The 25,502-nt window shown below is 37.8% G+C and overlaps 2 protein-coding genes across 2 annotated transcripts in view; one reads left to right on the top strand and one right to left on the bottom strand.

Annotated features, from left to right (window-relative positions):
• The window catches only part of LOC117407442 (retinoblastoma-associated protein), an 86,721-nt gene that overhangs the window by 26,914 nt on the left and 34,305 nt on the right, over positions 1–25,502 (bottom strand). The gene's annotated exons all lie outside the window — the stretch shown is intronic.
• On the top strand, positions 5,505–7,824 carry LOC117407444 (lysophosphatidic acid receptor 6-like). Its single transcript, XM_034012477.3, has one exon. The coding sequence runs from the start codon at positions 6,144–6,146 to the stop codon at positions 7,176–7,178; it is 1,035 nt and encodes a 344-aa protein (XP_033868368.1). The 5' UTR covers positions 5,505–6,143; the 3' UTR covers positions 7,179–7,824.

The raw sequence follows: 25,502 nt of genomic DNA, 5'->3' as shown, positions 1-25,502 counted from the left end.
AGAAAGGACAAGGGTCTGTAAGATAAGTTTTGCCAGTAGCCAGTAATTAAATATTCACCACAGAAGTGCTTTCACTGTTACTGGAACTAACAGAAGGTACATTTGCAGAAATGAACTTGTCTATTGCTACATACTTCCCCCAGACATCTATACTGAATCCTACATAGGCCCTCTTGCGACATTTTGCCATCATTAAACAATATCGCCTTTTAATATGCATTGCATAATACTAAATAATTTAAGCATTAAAATGTGAAATAAACTACTATTGTGTAGGGATGTGCTTTTGGTAGATTTTTATGAACGTTTAAACACTTTGCAATGTCAGCGTTTAAACCATATCTACATACTGTAAGATAGCTGGTTGTGAGAGACAGCAGGGAGGGGGTTAAAACCTCCCTGCGAGAGAAATGCACCTTTTTGTATTGTGTTGCTTTTTCATTTAATCAGTTTTGTTAATTGTTTTATTGTTTAGTTTTATTGTTTAATTGTTTTATTATTAATGATCATCCGCACCTGGGCGTTATTGGAGAATTAGACCCAGGTGCGGAGTTTAAAAGGAGAGCAGGCAGTCTGCTCGAGGCTGCTGAGTAGAAGGAGGCAGAAGAGGTGCGCTGTCTCCGAGTAGCCAAAGGAAGAGAAGGAAAGTAAGTGCGGTGTAAAACCGGGTGTTTTGGAAAGGTCGGGAAAACAGCTTAGCTGTCCCGTGTTAGGAAGGGTGTTCCTGTGTGTTAGTTAGTGCTCGTACAGAGCTAGGTGTTTATTTTGTGTATTTGTTTTATTTTGGTGTTTATTAAAAAAATAGCGCGTCAGCGCTTAAAAAATCAATTTCAGTGTCCTGGGTCGTATTTTTAAAGGGGCAACGAACCCAGGTTGGTGAGTTCTTTTACAATACACACACACACACACTTTATATTACATGCTGATACGGACAGCCCTAGTTAAGTATTTTCTAAGCAAATAAACTCTAAGTGAGCAAATAACGTTTTAACAATCGCAAATTTAACTACAAAGTGAAAAAAGAAAAAAAGTTGCTAGTGAAGATATAACACTATACTATATACATATTGAACACATTTTCAGATAGTATAGTGTTTTTAGAATAGTGTGTTTCTTAAAGGTTCATTTAGCAACAACAAAACAGGAACCTATTACGTTTTTTTGTATTTTTTTTTTATACAAGTAACTTTGCCCCAAATTATATGGTTTAATAAATAAATAAATAAATAAATAAATAAATAAATGACAAACATCACCCACTGTACAGCGCTAATGCAAAATGGCTACAGGAAAGCAAAAGCAAGTTGTGCTTACAATTGAAAAAAAGTTGGAAATACTTTCACTTCTGGAAAAGGTAATTGCCAGGGATAAAACAGAAAAATGTTTTGGAATTTTAAAGAGCACTGTGACTGATATTAAAAAGTCTGCCTCAGAGACTTAAGTTTGTAGTCTTTGATAGTAGCGGTGGGATTTTTGAGATCTATTGTTGCTCAAGACGAGTACGTGATCTTTACAATTTCTGAGTACTCGAATCAAACTCCCCCGTACTAGTGTACATAAACCTCCTAAACATTCCAACAAGTCATTAATATAATGTTTGCCTTCTTGTGCAGTTAATTGTATATGATTGTATATGTGGTTGGGGAGATAAAGCCTTTTTCATTGATGCCAGGACATATATGTTATTGTTTTTCACAAATTATTCTTAGGATTCACATGTAAAACAGAGGCTGTGAAACAATTCACAACTGGTCTCCTTTAAATTAAAGTTGGTTTAAAAACGCTAGCTGCTGTGGTTGGGTAGATAAATCCATTTTCATTGATGCCAGGACCAGGGTGCATATATGCAGTATGTCATTCCTTTTCACAAATTATTCTTAGGCTTCACATGTAAAAAATAGAGGTTGTGAAACAATTCTCAACTGGTCTCCTTTAAATTAAAGTTGGTTTGAGCACTCTAGCTTCTGTGGTTGGGGAGATTCAGCCATTTTCATTCTTGTCGTGTGTTCGCAGGAGTCGAATATCAAACGAATATCGAACGTCAAGCTAACTTTACCGCGGTATGCCTGGCCTACCTGTTTGAACTGTGTCTCAGGGGTCCTTTACAGTGAAGTGGTTCCAACATACAAATAAAAACTGTACTAAACATAAACGGCCATTCGGTACAAAAGCTTATAGAAAAATTTCAAGTGAAAAAAGCCTTCCACCTATGGGAAGATTGGGGAATGGGGTCCACGAGTCTGTGGTAATTGCAACTTTTCCTCCCTTTGAATGTTTTGTATGAACAGCTGCAGCACGATTTTCTTTAAGTTTTTCCAGCCTCGCTGTTATTGTTTTATGGGTTGCCACAGTATTGGGATAATCTTACATCGATTTCAAAACTGCTGCATTCACAATTCACATGCGCTATCCTCATAGGGGATAACGTGATCATGCCCTGTTCGGCCAAATCTATAGCAAATGTTGTTATGGATGTTTGCTTTTTATTGCCACCAGTAGCTCCATCCACAATGATTCTGAATGTTTTTGTGGTATGGCAATTTTGTTTGGCATAATTATTTACATACCACGTTTTCTCGTCCGGTTCCTCAAAATACTTCCAAAACGTTGCTTCCTCTGTTTAGAGATGCCATTTTAAATATAGAACAAATTCAGAAAAAACGCTTGTCATTAACGTTATTACCTCGCCGTGGAATTGATACCCTACCACGCCTACTACAGGCATAAACACACACAGTGCACCAATGAAGCGCCAGATCAACCGAGAATAAAACTCGCCCGAGTGTCAATCTTTCTGTTGCACCAATTAGAAAAGCAACTTGAAGGCAATTGCCAAACCCCTTCCTTTTTATAATATCTGGCCTTACTGTGGCACTAGAGCAGTCTGATACGCGACGGACTACTGATGATAAATTACTAAAATGAATGCATGAAAAAATATGTGTTTGGTGACATTTGTCACGTAACCGGTTATACGTCTAGCATATTATTAAATGTTTTACCACTTCTTTAGAGTTTATACGTTTAAATGTTTAAAATTCCCATCCCTACTATTGTGTAAAACAAAGGTCACCAACTATTTAATTCATATTTTAATAAAAATAAAAAAGCTGCTGCTACTTGGTACCCAATCGGTTCATGTGTTGTAGCTCGCACACACTTGCTGTAAAATCAGGCCATGTGACCTGTACAAGTACCAGGATGCAGCAGTTTATCTACTGAATTTGAAATCTATGCAATCACTGAAATGTACAAAAATGTGTTTGCAAAAGTTAACAGTAACGATGTATGAAAGGCCTTTGTTCCCTATAACAAGACCCTGTGGGCACATTTAACCATGCTTCTTAGTAAAACAGCCCCTACTCTACCTGCACAGCCCTCCAAGCTGTTGAGACCAGATGGACACAACCCCCCTCCCCTCCCAAGATTTGGGGGAGGGGGGTGTTGCTATTTTAGGAATGGACATGCTTGTGTGGTATTGTAGTCAAATGTAAATCAGAATAAAACCTTTCAATATCCTTTTATTAAGCCCTACAAAAACAAACATATATATTTTAATTTTAGACACAGAAATCTTACCAAGATGTCTCTTTATGATATATATATATATATATATATATATACACAGTATATATAAGTGTAAAACACTTATATTTACATATCTTATAAATAATGAATACTTTAGTATTATATTTGTAAGTACAGTGTATTATGTTTTTGTAATTTTTTGTTGAAGCCACTAAAATACCTTAAAAAAAGACCATTTCAATTGGATTTTAACTTGATTTTTTGCTATCCAAATATTGAGAGAGATGAATTAGTAAGCGGCTCTACTATGCAGTATAGTTAGGGCCCTACTCATTTCAAGGCTGTGAAAAATGTGACACAGACCGTGAAATTCATTCTGCACTGTGAAATCTGGTCTGTTTTGTGTACTTTTACCCTGTAGTAAAATCCAATGCAGTTATATATACCGTTACAGGTTCCTGATGCGATTGTTAGCTTGTTTCAATTTAAAGAAAGCAAGTTCATCATGAAATGGACATGATTTATTGATTGACACTTGACAACAAAAAAAGGGCTCTACTCACTGACTGGTAGACAAGGGCATCCAGGACAGGTTTAGTATGACCTATGGATCTCAACTGGTAGTACCGTCAGGCAAATTAGACCCAGATTTTAAAATGTGTCCAAAATAAATCAAAAGGTGCTATAAATCATTACTGCAGCGGATCGTGTAAAAAGTAGTATGAGCAGAAAAATACATTAAAAGCACCGCAGGACAAAAAATAAATAAGATGTCAGTAATTTCAGAGGCTTAACGTTTATCTTTTAGATATATATTGTCCAGCTACAGACCCGTCCCTACCTCGGCGATGTCTGTCATTTCCAACAAACACTGTGGATGCAGAGAGGGCTGCTGCTGCATACAATGACGTTTAAAACCAGAACAACATCATACATTCTATTAACATCTAGGCAATAAAGTATATTTGCAGTAACTTATTTTACATAGAACACCTAGTTACCTGTCTGTAATTGAATGTACTACTTTGCAGGCCTACACGGTATAATACACATGTTTTGTAAAGCCTGGTTTATTGAGTGTATAAAACCATCACACCTAGCAGGCCCCCCTGTGGAGCGACTCTACCCAGAAAAAGACTGGGATTTAAAACTTCCAGCCCCAACACACATTGCAGACTCAAACCTCTCAGTTTTCTCTGAAATACATGTTCCTCCTTTATCCTGCACAATTTGCTGGCTTCCTGTAGTCGTTAGGTTGTTTGCAATAACATTACCCTTTATTACTTTTTACTGAAAGAACTTAATAAAATGCATTTACACACTGTCTACTTTATCAAGATATTTAAAGACTTCCAGTAGAAACATGTCAATAAATGCTCTTTTGAAAAAAGCACAGTTTCACATGAAGCTTGTTTAACTATAGTGTGAGGAATTATAAATGTACAGTACTTAAGAACCACTCCACAATTAAAATAAGATTTGAGGTTAGGGAGGTAAATTCAAGTCAAAACGTAGTTAAAAAGATCTAAACAAAAAACAAGAGACCACTGCTTTACCCAGCTAATTTTGGAAACATCTAGGATTCTACACTTACCAATACAAGTAGTTTTATAGAGAGCCCATTAATTGACCATTTGAAACCTCAACAATTAAATGTTTTGTTTGAAATGTTTTACCAAATGAGCCCCTACAATAGAATGTTTCCTCCCAGCCCCCACACATTTAAACAATTGGGGGAGGGTGACAAAAAACACTCACCTCTGATTGGAAGAGGCTGTTTAAGTAAACAAAGAGTTAAATAGGGCTTGCCCACGCAACAACTTGCTGCTTAACTAATGGTACCTGTAAGACCTCTGGGCTTTGTTTCACAGTATGCACGCTATCACATACAGCAAAAAAAAAAAAAAAGTGGGCTGAGCCAATTCCTGCTCTGCTTTCCTGTAAGATCACAGCACACATTACAAGTTGTGCTCGAAAGGGTGAACATCACAACGCCACCACCATCTGGGGAGGAAAACGTCTGAAGTTACTGCAGGACAGAGAAACCTCTTAAAGCAAGCACACACCCACCCCGGTGGCTGAACTGATTGAGACCTGCCTGTTGCCTTTCCAGCTGGCCCAAGACTGCTCGGTGGAAATAAGAGATTGTTCGACTGGCTGACAAGAAGCACAGTGTAGATCTGGGACTGCCTGCAACTTAAATCACAAACAAGAGCGACAAAAGGGAACACACAGCTACACTTGTCCTCTGAACGCAGATCTTGAAAGCTATACAAGGTACGGTCTTGACAAATGTTCCTCTCAGCCAGAATGAGGAGAGATACATAGCTCAGAGTTTACCTTAGGACTGATCTGGGCAGGGGGACAGGAGAAGGAGCCTAAACATGCTGTACCTTTTCAGACTTTAGAAGTGCTTAATGAATTGAGAAAACAATGCCATCAACGCAATAAATGGAACCAAACTGTTTCTTGTAACTAAAACTGAAGTCATCAACCAAAGGAAGCTACATTTCAACACATGGTTTTTGGTTCCCCATTTCCAATTTCAATTCAGACTAGCTGGGGAATATCTATTAGGAACTGAATGCACAGAAGTAAAACACAAGCTGTTTACCATGTCAAACACCACCAACAACTGTAGCATCGATGACAGCTTTAAGTACACACTGTACGGCTGTGTGTACAGCATGGTCTTTGTTTTGGGACTGATCTCCAATTTGGTGGCCTTGTACATCTTTATGTGCTCGCTGAAGCTGCGCAACGAGACCACCACTTACATGATGAACCTGGTATTCTCCGATCTGATCTTTGTCTTCACGTTGCCTTTCCGGATCTTCTACTTTGTTACCCGCAACTGGCCGTTTGGGGATATGCTCTGCAAGATCTCCGTCTCCCTTTTTTACACTAACATGTACGGGAGCATGCTCTTCCTCACCTGCATCAGCGTGGACCGCTTCTTGGCCATCGTGCACCCGTTCTGGTCCCGGACTCTGCGCACCAAGCGTAATGCCAAAATCATTTGCTGTGCCGTTTGGGCGCTGGTGCTTGCAGGAAGTTTGCCTACTGGCTTTCTTCTCAATTCCACAGCTAAGCACAATAAAGACGAGAACAAATACTCCTGTTTTGAGAACTTCTCAAGTAGTGTATGGAAGGAATACCTGTCCAAGGTGGTCATCTTTATCGAGACGGTGGGGTTCCTCATCCCCCTTATCCTCAACATCTCCTGTTCCGCCATGGTCCTGCAGACCCTCCGCAGGCCCAAAACCCTCAAATGGGGAAAGCTAAACAAAACTAAGATCCTGCGCATGATTATGGTTCACCTCTTTATCTTTTGCTTCTGCTTCGTGCCCTACAACATCAACCTGGTGTTCTACGCCCTCGTCCGGACTCAGGCTCTGAAGGGATGCTCGTTGGTGGCTGTCGTCCGGACCATGTACCCAGTGACGCTGTGCATCGCGGTTTCCAACTGCTGCTTTGACCCAATTGTATACTACTTCACTTCTGAGACCATCCAAAACTCCATAAAAAGGAAATCCACGAGCAAGTATTACGATACCAAGTTCTCTGAAGCCATGCTAACGGTAAGCCCCACACAGCAAAGCCTGTGCACCATTAAAACCAAAGTGTCTCAGACAGAATCCACGGTGTAAGTGCTGACTTTACAGCCCAGACTTTTCCCTCACAGTGTGGTTTGTACAATTTCACTGTTTGAAAGGAAATTATGCAATAACTTCATCCATCACTTTTGGAAACTGAAAGGAACTTGAAATCAGCAACTTGGAATTACTTTGGAGCATAATGTATAACTAACTTTGTCATGAAAAGCTTTATGAGCGGAGGAATACGTGAGAGAACTTTTTATAGAAGGCTGCAACCGATGAAGAATCAGCCCAGGATTCAAGTAGAATTGAAACTAAAAGGGTTGTCCTGTAAAAGTGTTCAAAAGATTGGTTTCAAATTTGAAAAGGCAGGTACGTAGCCATTACATAATGGGGTGAAAAAATGGTGTGTAAAAGTAGTTCCAAAATGATGCTTCAGTGACCAACACAAAAAACAAATGACTTTTTTCCCCTCCTTGTAAAACAAGTGTTATTGCAGTATTTATCTATTTCTGCTATCATTGAAATTAGAATGCGACCCAGCAATTACTGCTGAACTTTTAAATTATACATACTATGTATATATACACTGTGTGTATAAAATGTGTGTATATAATATATATAAACTAGGCACCATAGTGCTATATGTCTTTGTGCTTTCTACTGACTTAATAAAGCTGTGTCTTTGCCAATGAAAGTAGTATACCGAATCTACTCTAACTGATCTATTTGTTCACATACTTTGGGGCCTTGCTTTGCAATTCAGTTTATTTACATTTAAAGAAGTCACAGTGATAGGTTTGTATGGGAAAAGAACATTTAAAAAAAAAAAAAAACGGGGGGACAACTGAAAATTGTTAGCTCCTTTTCTCAATACCATAGTTTGTATTTAGCATAAAGTATAACATTTCCTTTATTCTATTCTTATACGACTTTGCTTTTACACAACTTTAGGACCAAAAACAGCAGAAAACGATATTTGTGTTAGCTATTTCATAACCAGGACTTTTTGGTCTAAGATGAACTAACCCTCACAAAGTATATGGAGTGTTGATATCAACATGCAGCAAATCCCTTTAACAAATAATCCAATAGCAAAACATATTTAAAGAAAAGCTCTTATGGTAGTTTAGGTTTAAATTAAGGTACCCTTCATTGTATTACACCCCACACCACCAATGTCAGGTTATATTGTATTGATAATTAATTAAAAGTTGGTAAACTACTTTTTGTTTAAACTTTAACTATTTTAACTTTCTGGGAGAATATCAAAAGGAATGCTTAAAATAAGCGTGATGTAAATCTAAAAATAATGCATAACAGGTTCTGTTGGGAAACCACATGCGTCAAAAGGGAGTGGTTTTAGGGACTGACCCAACTAGAAAGGACTCCAAAGTGCTTTCAAGTCTTTTACCAATTTGTTCGGAATAATTTGCACATTACCAGCTAAATGTTTTGCCACTTTGTAGATCATCTGCAATTGTTGGCTACAGTTTAAGAACAATTTCTTTTATTTTTAAAAACATTTTTTTAGCAAGCTCTAAAAACAAAAAAAATCATTTTATTTTCCTGCAATTACAACATTTTCAGGAAAATATGTCCACAACGTGAACACATTGAGGGAACGGAAGTCTACCGTACACAACTTCAACATAAAAAACAAAAAGAAAACAAAAAGGTGTTCTTCACAATTAAAAACATTTTTCAAACAAAAAACAGCTAAGACATGACTCACTTCCTGTGTTTTAAGTACTATTTGGAAGAAGAACTGTAAGAGGAAGCCTTGTTTTTAACTACATTTCCATAAAAAGTCAGTTGAAGCTTCTTGTGAACTTGGTATGACCTTCAGGGTGACAGATCTTCAATCCTAAGCCAGTGAGGCCTTAACAGCTTTTACATCTGTGTACGACTACGGCTATGCTTTGGTTAGAAAACAGTTGCCAATCTGATGTGAACAGGTAACCACATACAGTAGTCTGCTTTCAAACATTACCATAAGATATGATCTGCAGTTTCCAGCCTTTGTAATAGTCTGGTATATATTCATTAGGGCCCTTAAACAGTATTGGCCAGCATACAACAGTGTATTGCTGTACATGTGTAATGAAAGCTCAAAACAGACATGTCTAAAGATGAATGTATTTTATTTTAAAAATGATTGTTTTTTTAAATGAGTGTGTTCCTGTATCGCTGCCACAGCAGTAAATACACATTTCATGAGAAAGTTGAGCACCTGAACTAAAGCCACTGTGATACATAGCTCCTAACCACAACCTGGTAAGCGGTTCTCTAGAACGTGTCAAACTCTCATTTGTAAACTACGTACGTGAGCCTTCATTACATCCCCATAAGGGCCTTGTAATAAGACGCTTCTACACTTCAGTATTTCTGTCTTTTGTATAGAAGGTAATTTGATTTACTTGGTTTATTTGACTTAAGAGATTCCTTTACTATAACACTTTATTCATAAGAGTATGACAATCAATAGAATGTATAGTGTGGTTGGGTATCTAAAAATATTGAGGTAAAAAAAGATTTAAATAACTGGAAGCTGTTGTTGAAAACAGCAGTGCCTGGAGAGGCAACCCTTTCCCTGACAAAGCGTGGACACTAGCCATTGGAACAAGAAGGAAAACAAAATACATGTTCCTTGACCATATCCTGCACCTTTTGTTTCAAGATCTGTCCCGAGGTAAGGTTACGGAGTGTGTGATTAAGAAAACACATCTTGGTATGAAAAATCGGTAGAAACCAGTATGTTTAGGGTAGCAAGGAAGGTTTGTTGGATATAAATGATGATTTCTTCACTTGTGCTTGTTGCACAATGCAATAAAACATTACAGACTTCCCTTCCAAGCCAATCGTCTCGTTTCATACACCAAAATTAGGCAAGCTACTACACCCAACAGGAAAACCTATCTGGACGATGATTAGGGTGCTGAGGGATACACAGAATCACACTCACCCTGTTCTATTACATCAAGCTGGAGATGCACATTTCCTTCATCTAGCTATTTTGGTTGGTTACATTATGTGATCACAAGCTACACATGACATGTTCCCCAGTCAGCTGTTGCACACTACAAGTCATAAGCTCCAGTACAAAAATGTAACCTCCTCTGGAACACCTCCCAGAATTAAAAAGCACAGACATTAACAGAAAAAACAAATAGACCCTATCCACATCCCTCCACTAGATATTTCTGTTTGGTTTTTCACAGGTAGTTACATTCAACTGATACAGTATGTGTGTATGTATGTGTATGTATATATGTATGTATGTATGTATGTATGTATGTATGTGTGTGTGTGTGTGTGTATGTATGTATGTATGTATGTATGTGGCTTTAATTCCTAATCATACCATATGCTGAGTGCAGCAGCAGGTAATGAACCCTCTGAAAACAGGTCTACTGTCTGTAATGCTTTTAATGATTGATTAAAACTTCTGCAAACTCATTTTTGGTTTGCAGAGCAAGCAATTGTTGCACTAGTGGATGGTTGCAGCAAGGCCTGCAAGCCATTAACTTTTGTTTGACTGTATGGATCTTCTTGAAATGATGACTGGCACTGCTAGTGATAGTGTTTCCCATTAATCTCAGTCCAAGTGCAGCTTCCAGAGTAAGTGGTCATTAAATGACAAGAGTAGTTAGGTAATGAATCTGCAGGTTTATGGTGTACATACATTTGTTTTTTTTAATATACAATTAAGATGGTTGTTAACTTGCTATCCAATGTTCAAACATCAGTTCAATTATGTGTTTTCTAAACTTTACACAATAATACATTCTGAGGTAAAACTATAACTAAGGAGCACATTTGATCAACAGATACCCTGCCAAGATAAGCCACAGCTGGTTTTATAGCAGCATTGTGTTCCCTAGTAACCTGTAGTTTATTTAACAATCAATTGTAAACTGAAGTATATCTTTTAATGTAATTAAACTGTGTTTGGGGGGGGGGGGGGGGGGGACGACAACGACGACACTACTTGAAAATTAGTTTGGCTTTTTTTTTTTTTTTTTTTTTTTTTTTTTTTTTAAGGTGGATGATTTCCTCATCACTCGAAAGCCTCTGCTTTCACAGCACCAGTCTAAACTGTGTAACATCCCAGAAGGGCGTGTGGCTGAGGTCATTCCTTATTAAATGTATGTTGCTTATTGTTTTTCTAAGAGTACTTGTGTTATTCTGCTCTTCCACACATTTCTACTAGTCTTTGTTTTGGTATTGACAGTGTTTTTTTGGTTTGGCTTTTTGAAGTTAAGCAGTTTTATCATCAAGCTTATTCTGCACAGGCAGTCTCATTAGGGCAGCAGTGTGAAGTAGTGGTTAGGGCTCTGGACTCTTGACCGGAGGGTTGTGGGTTCAATCCCAGGTGGTGGACACTGCTGTTGTACCCTTGAGCAAGATACTTTACCTAGATTGCTCCAGTAATAACCCAACTGTATAAATGGCTAATTGTATGTAAAAATAATGTGATATCTTGTAACAATTGTAAGTCGCCCTGGATAAGGGCGTCTGCTAAGAAATAAATAATAATAATAATAATAATATAGGTCATTTTCCGAAATATTCTGGGAATAATAAATTTGAGTTTCTAGAACAGCCCTGGGCTGCCCATTACAGGAATTGCCACACAACATACTATTTTGTTTTTCCAGTATGAGATCCGGCATCGATCAAAAAACAAAAAAACAAACAAAAAAAATGTGTAACTGGAACGTGCAAAGGTCTTCACGCTACAAGCGAGGTACTTAAAGAAACAAGCGAGAGGGAGTTTGTTTAATTCATTCAATGTTTCTTGTAAATGGGCAGCTTTTGTTTTTCGTACTTTCCCCGAGATCTTCATTTGCCAACGATTGTTAAACAAAAATTAATACAGATTATAAATAAAGTATTAACAGACCAATGTAAATGCCTAGCAATTGCCAGACTAAGTCACATACCACCCAAGATAATGGATTCTGTTTACAAATGGGGGTGGGGGGTATATATTTGAGATGTGGTACGTATTAGAGTTCTAAGGGTCGTCACTAACAAGGCATGCAGTAATTTTAATGTATGGGTTTATTATAGGCACTCTGCAGAGGACGACTGTAGAAACGTAAGCCTCTTTCCCTAAAGCAGGGTGCTCACATAAGCCAACACTTCATTCACTATGGAATGCCTTTCATTTGTTGGGCTTTTGGCTAAAATTGGTGTAATAGACTAGCATTACTAGAAAAATCAGGATATTACTTTAGTTATAAAATACTTTATAATTTTGGATATTGCACTATAAGCCCAAAGTGGCACATAATAGAAGTTGGAGCTTAAGGATACTACAATCAGCAGAGTTAAAAATCTCCTGTGTATGTATACTGCATATACGGAGCACTTTCAGTTACTTATTGTATTGTGCTACCTGAAGGTAATCCAATAAGCAACCCCATCCACCTCCGTTAACTAACTTTAAAAATGTAGAATAGCCAGTCTCTCACCTGCAATACCCCAGAAATGTGTTTCAATGGTTCACACTAGCAGGGTGTGAAAGGGCTCAAGTTGGCCAACTCCTTGTTAGCTGCTCTAGCACAGCCATTAAGGAACCCATTGAGCAAACCCTGGGCATGAATATTCTATCCCTTAACAGAAAAGAAAATCAAACAAAAGGCAGTAAAAGGACAATTGTACTTGTTTTTTTTTTAAATATTCTACAGGGTGAACTCGTGTGCTTATTTCCTAAAATCTGATGCATGTATTTTATTAGGTAAACTGTTAAGATCCTAAAGATGTATAAACCTCTAATCCACTATAAAAATTGCATTAGCGCATGTATATTTAACATTAGACGCAGGAGTTTTTCTCCAGTGAATGGATTCTCCAGAAATTACTGTATTTAAAATTAACTGCATTTCTGTGCCAATATTTTGCTTATTTACAGTCTTTGTGGCACAGGTTATTGATAGTATCAGAATATGGTGTAAACAGAGGCTGGCTAGCCTATACTATATATAAATCTACAGGCCTATGTTCCATTTATTTAAACTGGGGTATTTGGAGGCATCTGTCTATCTAAATCCACTTAAATTTTTACATGTGCAAACAGTGGATGTATACAATGGTGCTGTACATTTTCCTGTTACTCATTTTATATTCATAACCATGACTTGCAAGAAATGTCAGTCTTGCTTTTTAAGTCTACGTCATGTACAAAAAAGGCATCACAGTGCAGTCAGGTTGTAAATTGCAGCACTGAGCTACAGATTTAACAATAAAGCTTGTGTATAAATAATGATGATACTTTATAAAAAAAACTAAAAAAAAAAACCCTGGCAAAACATTCAGCTCTTGAGACAAGACTATATACCGTTTGAGATTTGGACTTAAAAAAAAAAAAAAAACAGAAGACGCAACACAAATAATACTGACTAATAAAAAGGAACCATCCTTTTTCGTGTACATACATGTATCAGACATAAAAAGACAGCACACCCATAAAGGCTATGCAGGTAAGTCAGTGATTACAAATCCTGCCAACATTTCACTGCAGTGCAACAGAACATTACTCATTCTGGGATAAGGCTACTTACAACCTAAGTGCCTGAGGGAGATCACACTCTTATCAGCCTGGTGTTCAGGGAGGTCACTAATATTCTGGGTCTTATCAGAAATTCCCTCCCCCCTCCCCTGTATTTACTGACTGGGCCAAACACTTCTAGAGAAGAGTTGTCATTTATGACTCACAAACCTTGGAAAATGACTATGGAGAAATGCAAGCTTTACTTCGTTATGTATTCAGTTGTTGGATAGTTAGGTTCAAAAGTTTCCCTGAAAAGGATGTATCTGTTAGTCAGTGCAGCAATAAGGAGTGGAGGTTTACGCAGTGGGTTTGAAGTTGAAAGCAACTAGTTGTAGGGGAGATTTCCCCCCCTCAAAACATTTTTTTAAGCAACTTGGCGAAATCATAAACTAGCTCTCCGAAAACTCCCTTTGTGCCAACTTTCTTAGCCTTAACAGTTGATACATGTTGTATACAAGCTGTCCAGACAGGAATTTCAGGATTCTGCCGCGTCAATACCCAGGGTGCGTAAAGTTGTCGCTAAGGCAAAACTGGGGTAGGGGGCGTTGACTCGACCAGGGGTGAAATGACAGGAGTAGGACAGTAGTTTATATGTGCTCTTCAGGAGGAGCTGGCCAGGTTCGTGAAGTGTATAAACAACGCCCAAACAAGATTTCTCCGTTCAACATTCTTTATTTCCTTAGCACAGTTGTATTGCTTTTGGTTATAGCATTAGAATAGAGCTCAAAGACACTTACTCAGAGTACCCCGTGGTAAAGCCCACCAGACATGGGGCGATTTGTCGGCTGTGAATTATAACAGACGACTTCTCGCATTCTATTCATCACCATACACGAGGCAATTTTGTTGATTTGATCATGGCCGATGAAGAGGTTTTAACGATGTTATGCGCTTCCGCAGCTGTTTTATTAATAAATAAAAGGAGAAAAAGAAGGAGGAACTGCAAAATATGGGCAAGGGAGTGGATTAGGAAGAGGGATGAGATGGGAGCTTATAACAATTTACTATTGGAATTGCGTAATCAGGACGTGTCCGGTTACACACATTTTGTAAGAATGGATCTCGACACTTGAGTAGTTACTGAACTTCTTGAAAACTAGATCCTCTGAATCTGTATAATAGAATTTATCAACTTTATATGCATCACATACTTTTTCATATTTGCTTTTAATGCATGATCGCTTAACATAGCTACACATATTTGAACCGTGACATGATAGGTGTCTGTATAGTAGCAAATACACTAACTGTAACTATATTTACAATTTTGTATTTTGATATTTAACAACACCTACAATGGTGCTATGAAAATAAATAATAATTTTATTTGGAATACAACATTACATTACTTTATTAAAGTAGGCTACTTCTAAGGAGACTTATCTATGTCTGTAGTCTAGAAAGATAACACACTTCATTTTTTTTCTTTTTAAAATTTTGTTTTTGAAATACTCATAGACATTCTAATTTAGGATTGACCAGCATTTGCTATTTAAACAGTCTGTATGCTCTTTTCTCATAACAAAAACTGTCCTATTAATCTCAGCGGCAATTTGCTCAATTGCCTTGCTCCGTACATTTCTATCATGGTAGGTTTTGATTTTCATTATATAGGCACGGATAATTCTCATAGAGGTCAATTCATTTTTCAATACGCTCCCGTTGCCAAGCCATTTTCACAAGATTTCTTTAAAAAAAAAAAAAAAAAAAAAAGTAATGCCAAAAGTAACCATTTTGTCTGCAAATGATTGTTCAAATGCAGCATTGATGCACGGTTTGTTACAAAACTGCCTCTGCAATGTCTCTTCTCCGTCTCTCTCTCTCTCTCTCTCTCTCTTTGGCAGCTTGGTATCACTTCAGATCGTCCTCTGTAGCTCATTTGATCAAATCCTTGAACGTAAACAGTTTAACTGAAAAGCACTTTTTTAAAACCAAGACTACAGCAGCAATGACAACAACAATCTTCCTAACTTCCAAGGAGTTGTGGGCTCTCTAAACGTTAAGTGGGAATTACCTTTTGGAATTTTTGTCTATCTTGCTCTGTTTAATCTACATTGGTTGCGGGTGTGTTAGGCGGCATTTTGAAGCTGGAATTGATTACTGTGCCGTCTTGTTTAGTAACAAATTCAAGTTTGACGGAATTTAACCTAATATTTTCATGACATCTTTTTGTTTCTGATTAAGTGAACAATTTACGTTTGGCTGAATTTTTAAGCAATGTATGCTTAAAATAAAAATTTAACGGATGTTATTGTAGTTGACATTGCGTAGGCTATTTTTTTTTCTACTGTACAGTATGGGTCGAAGTTATAATATGCAATGTTTGACAGCAAGTGGCTATAAAAGTTAATGTCACATTAACAGAAGTGTTTTTACTAGGACAAATGCAAATTGTTATTTTTGTGTGACTGTTGTAAAACAAACGTATAAATTGCTGACAAGCACACAATATAATATTACGTTATTCTTTGTATTCATTTTCTGAAGTAAATGCAACAACTAAACAATACTGTTCGTGTTTGTCATACATACAACAAGTAAACGATATCTGTTAATTGTTTAACATTTATAATTATAAAACTGTTTAAATATAAGCCCTGTCTTGTTCTAGTAGTTTACCTGCACAGTCTATTTATTATCGGTATCGGCCGATATGGGTAGATAACCATTGGCCAAGAAAATCTTATCGGTGCACCCGTAATTTATTAATTACACTATGTAACACAATTTTTGTTCCTGGGTAGGAAGTGTTATTTCCTAATTGCTTATGCCTCAAAAGGATAGAAAATGGCTATTATTCCCCACAAACTTTGCTTTTGTGACCAGGACAGTGATATTTAGAAATTTACCTATTTCCAATGAGAAAACGGGCGAACTTGTGTCTTTTCGTTCACATAAAGTCAGAAAAAAACAACATATGAATCCAAATGAACATGTATTTATACTAAAGTAATACAAAAATGACTACAAAAGATTTAGAAGTGAGTAGTCTTTTTGGTTGGGGTAGTATGGGTTTCTCTCCTCAGCTCCACCTCTGAAATTGTCATCTGGATCTACAACGTCTTCCTCGCTCTCTGACTTGCTCCTCTCTTCTAAAGACGGCTGCTCTCTCTCCGGAGGAGTGGGTACGGGGAGCTCATGGCAGTGTGGCACCGGGGCGATGGATGAAGGAAGGTCCGGATACGTGATAGCAGGTGCATTCTTGCCAGTCCGACGTTTGGAAGGGTCCACCATGCAGAAGTAGCAGTTGCTTGATTGGTCAGTGGGTTCCCGCCAAATTCTTGGGATAGCGAACTTCATGGCTCTCTTTTCCCCTCTGTACCATCCTACAAAAATACATTTATTTCACCCATGACTAATGTGTAAGAGATTCTCGCAACATTTTTCATATATGATATATTTTTTCAATAACATTGAAAATTGTAAAACATTTTGAAATTAAAAACTTTTACAATTTTAAAAATTTTAACAAATTTTATAACATAAAATTCCGAGCAACAATTGTCCATCTTACCTTCCAGAGTTTTTTTGCAGTGCTTGCAGGTGAAATGAGGTGCCCAGGGTTTGTCTTGATCCCCGACAGGCATGCCGAAATATGCCTTGTAGGCCTCACACATCTTAGCAGATGCTTCCACGGAGTACTTTTTCGCTCTTGTCTTGATAAATTGGCCGCAGACATAGCAAAATGCATCTGCCAGATGCTTGCAGCCTCTTGATGCCATCTCAGAAAAATGCAGATATGTATCCACTTAGGCAGCTGGAACTAAACTGAACTGGTGGGCTTAAGGCCCCTGTATTTATACTACTATTTATATTACTGGAAAGTTCTAGAAAGTTCTAGAAGTTACTCCAAGTTTACTCAGCACTGAATCTATCTGGAATGTTCTGGAAAATAGGTAAATTTTAAAATATCACTGTCCTGGTCACAAAAGCAAAGTTTGTGGGGAATAATAGCCATTTTCTATACTTTTGAGGCATAAGCAATTACGAAGTAACACTTACTACCCAGGAACAAAAAAAAAAAAAAAATTTGTTACACGGTGTTATATAACACTAGAAACTACTTCAGGGCAGGTTTTTTTCTATTCATGTGAGCCACGATATTTTCCCCTCATGCATTATTGGCGCATGGTTATTAAAAACCAGAAATGAGTGACGATGCTGATGTTGGCTTCTTATTCGCCAGCTTCTTATTCGCATACAGCAAATGTAACACAAATTGAATAAGTAGCTGGGGTATTTCTTGCGTTAAATCGCTTTGGATCACTTATTTCAAAGTTGATTCTCACAGAGGGAACCCCTCTGCGATCCCCCGTGTGTATTTATCCTGGCCCAAAACTGATTTTGATACGAACACAGCAGGAAAATATGGCACAGATAGCAAGTTGGCATGTTATCCTATAAACACACATTGAGTAAGTAACGGGTATTTCGTGCGTTAAATTGCTTTGGGCCACTTATTTCAAAGTTGAGTCTCACAGACGGGGAACCCCTGTATGTCCCCCATGGGTATTTATCCGGGCCAAAACGGATTTTCATACAAAAATAACGGGCAAACATGGCACAGATAGCACATTCCAGCTTCGGTTTTAAAAATCTGTAATCTGTTAGTTTGTTTGTTTTTTATAACCACAAGTGTTTGATACATTGACAGCAATGACGAAGTTAGAAATGCATGAAAAAATAACCAAAAAAAACACCTTTCTAAACGTTTTTAATCAAAGTGCTTTCAGAAAAAAAGGTACAAATTGGCACAAAGTAATAGAAACAAACTAGGAACATCGTAAATTAAAAAAAATCAAAATGTAGGTTTTTTTACTAGGTTTTCTTTTCAATACAAGCTGAACTATAACATTTCAAAATAGGTTTAATGTTGTAATTAATAATTAATAACAATGTAAATAAAAGCCTAAATATTTTGATTTATTCTAATTTAATAAAAAGGCACTTAGTAATATCTACCTGAGAACCTGAGATAAAATGCAGCAACTAGACACTACATTCTGCAGTAGTCATATCGGCTCAGGTTTTCCCCCCTAAGCGATAACGGTAGCTAGCAAGTGAAGTGTCACAAGAGGCAGTGCTTTTTTACAGTTAAAAATCACGGTCGTGTACGGTGGCTGAGAGGTGCAAAAATAGTTTTTTCATGCGTTCCCATGATGTGTTTCTTGAAGCCTCTTGTCATACAAACACTGTGCTATTTCAATGTAATTTTGAAAATGTATACATATATATTTTGTTTGTTTAAATTGATTTTGTGGTACTGTCCTCGGGTGCCTAATTCTGTTTTTTTTCTCTTAATTCCGCCTGTGTTCTCTGCAACGTGAATTTCATAGGGTCCTAGATGTATGGGCTTATACTTGGGTATAACCTTTCAGTTTTTAGTTTGTTTCATATACAGTATACCATGCCCCACGTGTCCAAGTACTGTACAAGAGGTGCAGTGGTATAGTAACACTGATGAAGTACTATATTAAAAGCCTTGTAGGTGGAGGTGTAATAGCTTCATTTTCTTCTCTAAATATTTTCTAAAAATAGTCCCACATACCAGCCCATGCCATTATTTTGTACTCTCTTTATATACATCTATTTGCGTGACTATACAGTATTCATTTTACATTTATAAATCCTATAGTATATTATTTTCAGATTGAAAAAGTTTGGTTCTGGCAACTACAATGTGCAATTCCTACATTTACTGCAAGGTTTTTAATGTAATAACTTATGTAGACATACAGAAATGAATTTGTGAAACGTTTCAAATTAGTTTAGACTAGCGCACTGTGAAACCGATCATTCAACTTTTCATATGAAGCACTCCACATATTAAGCACTCCACTAAGCAGGTACCAACATCCAGGTGAGAGTCAATGGTATTCATTAGACTCATTTACCAGTCCAACGGCACAGTTAAGGAAACAACTACTTACATTTGTGTTGACTGCTGCTCTCCACAGTACCAAATAACACAGAGAGCTTTGTGGACAACTGTGCCAACACAAGAAGGAAGACTAATCCTAAATCTAAACCAAGAAGCAGTATTCACTTTGCTGGCTCAAGCTCTGTTTCTACACTTGAGAGCTCTTTGCTTGAATATCAAAATCAGGTAAGAACCACACAGGGAACCTTTTGTGTATCTTGAAGAATTTAGTTAACCAGTCAAGCTACCAGGATAGATCAGCACGTTACATTCTACTTTTTTGTGTGTGTTTTGTGTGACGGGGGAGGGGACAAGTAGATTTTTCTAGCATTTTGTCCCTTGGCCAACATTATTATTATTATTATTATTTATTTCTTAGCAGACGCCCTTATCCAGGGCGACTTACACTTGTTACAAGATTTCACATTATACAGATATCACATTATTTTTACATACAATTACCCATTTATACAGTTGGGTTTTTACTGGAGCAATCTAGGTAAAGTACCTTGCTCAAGGGTACAGCAGCAGTGTCCCCCACTGGGGATTGAACCCACAACCCTCCAGTCAAGAGTCCAGAGCCCTAACCACTACTCCACACTGCTGCCCAACATGGTCATTTTTTGCCACCAAATACATTTCCAATACAACAATCATTTAGCATTTCCACTTGTTTAGTTGTCAACTTCCACTTAACATATAAACTTAAGCCAGATACCAGTCACTAAATGTATTCACAACCTTACTAATTTACTTTGTTGGGACTTGAACTGCTTTTTTAGTACAGTCTGTATTGCTACATTGTGAGCACTGTTCACAAACTAGAGCTTATTTCCACAGTTCATGCATGTTAGTTTTACTTTCCATTCCATCGTGGGCTCTTTATTCTGCTAATATGTGAGTAATTAATATGAGTGAGCGTAGTTTCTTACTGCAGTTAAGAGCACACATTTAAAAAAGCGTGGCAGCCCCAGAGTACAGTTAATATTCAAATCCACAAAGTTACTGTGCTTCCTTGTTAAATCGCCATCTGTAAGACAAACCTTAAGGCCACATGTATGGGAAATACACAATTTAGTATTAACATGGTTTTGAATGAACCAAATAGTTGAATGATCAAATAACTGCATTCAATAATTATAATTAAATCAGGAGCCATGACACACTTAGTTTTATACAGACATTTGTAACTAAACATTAAAAATGGAGCCACAACCTTACTTCCTCTTAAAAACCTCAGGCACTTAGGCAGTGGTCTAAAGATACCATGAACATGTTTTAGATTTTATATGCCCTCCAAGTCAGGCTACCCAAATTACGATTCCCTGCAGGCTGGCTGGGAAAGGGTCCACTCCCACTGTAGCCAGAGGCCTGGCTTTTCAGATTGCACGCAAGGTCTGCTTTGCTTACAACCCTACATTCTTTAAATACATTAAAGGTGAAGGTATTCATATTATCTGTGCCTGGTATCTTGAGGTACTCAAAAGTTAAGAAACAAAATTGGGTCTCTGGAAAATTAATAATTCAACTTCAAGACAAATTCTTACGTAAATTTGATAATTTCTTAGTTAATAAACCAAACTTTACATAAAAAGGTTGCTAGTCATGTTACAAACAAGGGACCCAGAAATTAAACCTCATCAGGATTGTGAGACACTCTACCTTCAAGTCAGGAGGACGAGTTGGAGGAATGACATATATATGCAGAAGTATTCACCCCCTTCCAATAATGTCACATTTTGTTGAATTACAAATAAATGTATGCACAGTTTTTCAAACTTTTTTTATTTAAAGCTGTAGTGGTTAAACTGAACACTGTTATATGAGGAGGAGATTAAATTCAGCAAAACTTGCAAAGAAAATGCACAAAATGAAATTAACTGCTTGCACAAGTATTCAGCCCCTTAAGTCAGTACTTGGTAGAAGCACCATTTTGCAGCAATTACTGCTACAAGTCTTTTTGGATAGGTCTGTACTAGCTTTGCACAGTCGGATGGTAACATTTTTGCCCATTCTTCACGGGAAAATTGCTCCAGCTCTGATAAGTTTGTTGGGGATCACCGATGGACTGCAAGTCTCGCCATAAATGTTCAATTGGATTCAAGTCAGGACTTTGACTGGGCCATTCAAGAACATTAATTCTCTTCTTGTTCAACCACTCCAGTGTGGCTTTGGCTTTGTGCTTTGGGTCATTATCCTGCTGAAATGTGATTTTCCCTCCCCAGTTTCAGAGGCTTGGCCGACTCAAGGTTTTCCTCAAGGATACTTTGCACCATCCATTCTCCCCTCTATCCTGACAAGCTTCCCAGTCCCTGCTGAAGAGAAGCATCCCCATAACATGATGCTGCCACCACCATGCTTGACAGTTGGGATGGTGTTGACAGGGTGATGTGCAGTGTTGGGCTTGCGCCAGACATAACGCTTGGAATTTAGACCGAAAAGTTCAATTTTTGTCTTGTCTGACCACAAAACCTTTTTCCACGTCTGCAGTATCATCTACATGCTTTTTCGCAAACTCCATACCTGCTTTAAGATTAGGCTTTTTGAGTAATGGCTTCTTTCTTGCCACCCGTCCATACAGGCCAGCTTTGTGTAGGGACCGGCTTATTACTGATGTGTGAACACTGACTCCCATCTCAGACACAGAACTTTGCAGATCTCTCAAGGTCATTGTTGGCTTCAGAGTGACATCCCGAACCAGTTTCTGCTTGCCCGGCTGCTCATTTTGGGAGGGCGACCTGATCTGTGTAGTGTCTGGGTGGTATGATGCATCTTCCACTTCTTAATGATGGACTTCACTGTGCTGAGGGATAATCAGCGCCTTTGAAATGTTCTTGTACCCTTCTCTTGCTCTGTGCCTCTCTACCACTTTATCCCTGACTTGTTTCAAAAACTCCTTGGTCTTCATGGGTGCTTTGTTGGATCACTATGTGAGTTGCAGCTTGAAAGTCTTTATATACCTGAGGGAAATTATCTACAAGTTAAACCACTTTGAGTACACACAGGCTGAAACCATTTCACTAATTTTGTGACCTTTCAAACAAATCATTTGCACCTTAGCTGATTTAGGGCTGCAGTAGCACTAATATATATTATATATATATATATATATATATATATATATACATATATATACACATATATACATATATATATACATATATATATGATGTATACAATAAAAAATTAGGCTTGTAACAATAATCAAATTACTTACCGATTGGGACCCCACGATAACAAATTGATAATATTTTAATGAAATCGAATATTCCATGAAATTAAAAACATGTCTTGTATATATTAATTTACTGTCAAGAACGTAATCTGTGTTGTTGCTTGTAAAAGCTACTGAGAATATGCATCTATGAACAAATACAGGATGATGCAGAGATCAAGAGTAACCTGCTTTGTTAATGTATTTTATACATATTATTTTGTTTTAAATCAGTCCCAACTGTCTTGAGTGAAACTAATAATGTTTAACATTACTACATTGTCACGTGCCACTTTTTTTTTTTTTTTTTTTTTTTTTTAACGTTTTCATTTTGAAGCAAAGCACTATCTGCTACCTTTTTCTTTTTTGATTGCTGTCTGAGTCTAAATGCTACTGGATCGTAGCTCGACATATGTGATCCAATGAAACATTGCAGGTTGTACAAAATAGTTTGCCACCAGTAGAATGCAAAATTATTGTACACGATCCTCTGCAGTAATTACTGTATATATTTTGTTATTATTATTATTATTCTTCATTTTGGTCTCTCGCAAAATGTTCACTCGCTTAACAATACGAGTTGAGATCTCCTAGGATACTAAACCCACCCCGGATGCCCCCATCTACCAATCAGCAGCCCAGGTGGTTATTGGCTGCTGTTAAGTGTCAATCAATAAATCCTGTCCAGTTTTTTTTTTTTTTAATTGAAAACAAGCTTATAAAATCACATCAGGAACCTGGACCGATACACAATTTAATTGGATTTAAGTGCTGGGTGAAAGTACACAAAATAGGAAAGGGTACGCTACCTCTAATGTACCGTTTGGAAAAATGACAATATAGTTGTATTCACTGAAGATAATGCAAATCTAAGTGGCTATGCAAAGTCATGTCAACGGCAGGGTTCGATTTACAACACTAATATATATAACAGGCAGGGAGGGAGTTAAAATCCTCCATGCCATAAACATGTGCGCATGCACGTTTATTATTAAGGGTATTGTTTAATTATCACCCGCACCTGGTAATGATTGTAAATTAGTGCCAGGTGCAAGGTTTAAAAAGAGTGCAGCCAGTCTGTTCTGGGCTGCTGTGTTTGTGAAGAAGCCCGACTGTGTGCGTGTGTACAGCCGTAATAGTTGAATAAAGGTAGTGTGAAAAACCTTGTTGTGCCGTGTGAAAATGTGTGGTTTTTGTTTTGTTTTTTTAGCCGGTAAACAGCTTAGTTGTCCAGTTATTAGTTTAGTGTTCCAGTGTGTGTCTGTTAGTGCTTGTAAGAGCTAAGTGTTTGTTTTGATTTTATTTTTGCTATTAAAAATAGCACAGCCGCTTATTTGCTATATACACAGTGCCTTGCAAAAGTATTCAGACCCCTGACCAATTCTCTCATATTACTGAATTACAAATGGTACATTGAAATTTCGTTCTGTTTGATGTTTTATTTTAAAACACTGAAACTCAAAATCAATTATTGTAAGGTGACATTGGTTTTATATTGGGAAATATTTTTAAGAAAAATAAAAAAATTGAAATATCTTGCTTGCATAAGTATTCAACCCCCACACATTAATATTTGGTAACGCCACATTTTGCTGCAATAACAGCTTTAAGTCTTTTGAGGTAAGTATGTACCAGCTTTGCGCACAGTGTCGGAGTGATTTTGGCCCATTCTTCTTGGCAGATTTACTCCAGGCTGTTCAGGTTGGTTGGACGACGCTTGTGGACCGCAATTTTCAAATAGTGCCACAGATTATTATTATTTATTATTATTTATTTCTTAGCTGACGCCCTTATCCAGGGCGACTTACAATTGTTACAAGATATCACATTATTTTTACATACAATTACCCATTTATACAGTTGGGTTTTTTACTGGAGCAATCTAGGTAAAGTACCTTGCTCAAGGGTACAGCAGCAGTGTCCCCACCGGGGATTGAACCCACGACCCTCCGGTCAAGAGTCCAGAGCCCTAACCGCTACTCCACACTGCTACAGATTCTCAATGGGACTGAGATCAGGACTTTGACTGGGCCACTGTAGGACATTCACCTTTTTGTTCTTGAGCCACTCCAATGTTGCTTTGGCCTTGTGCTTGGGATCATTGTCCTGCTGAAAGGTGAATTTCCTCCCAAACTTCAGTTTTTTAGCGGACTGAAGCAGGTTCTCTTGCAGTATTTCCCTGTATTTTGCTCCATCCATTCTTCCTTCAATTTTAACAAGATGCCCAGTCCCTGCTGATGAGAAGCATCCCCACAGCATGATGCTGCCACCACCATACTTCACTGTAGGGATGGTGTGTCTTGAGGCATGGGCAGTGTTAGGTTTGCGCCACACATAGCGCTTTGGGTTTTGGCCAAAAAGCTCTATCTTGGTCTCATCTGACCACAAAACCTTTTCCCACATCGCAGCTGGGTCACTCTCATGCTTTCTGGCAAACTCCAGACGTGCTTTCAGATGGTACTTTTTGAGTAACGGCTTCTTTCTTGCCACCCTCCCATACAGGCCACTGTTATGCAGAGATCTTGATATGGTTAACTGGTGCACCATTACTCCACTCCCAGCCACTGAACTCTGTAGCTCCTTCAAAGTGATTGTTGGCCTCTCTGTGGCTTCTCTCACAAGTCTCCTTGTTTGAGCGCTGAGTTTTGAGGGACGGCCTTTTCTTGGCAGTGCCTGGGTGGT

This window comes from Acipenser ruthenus, chromosome 8 (genome assembly GCF_902713425.1).
Source record: "Acipenser ruthenus chromosome 8, fAciRut3.2 maternal haplotype, whole genome shotgun sequence".
Classification (NCBI taxonomy): domain Eukaryota; kingdom Metazoa; phylum Chordata; class Actinopteri; order Acipenseriformes; family Acipenseridae; genus Acipenser; species Acipenser ruthenus.
This window is presented reverse-complemented; position numbering and strand designations above follow the sequence as displayed.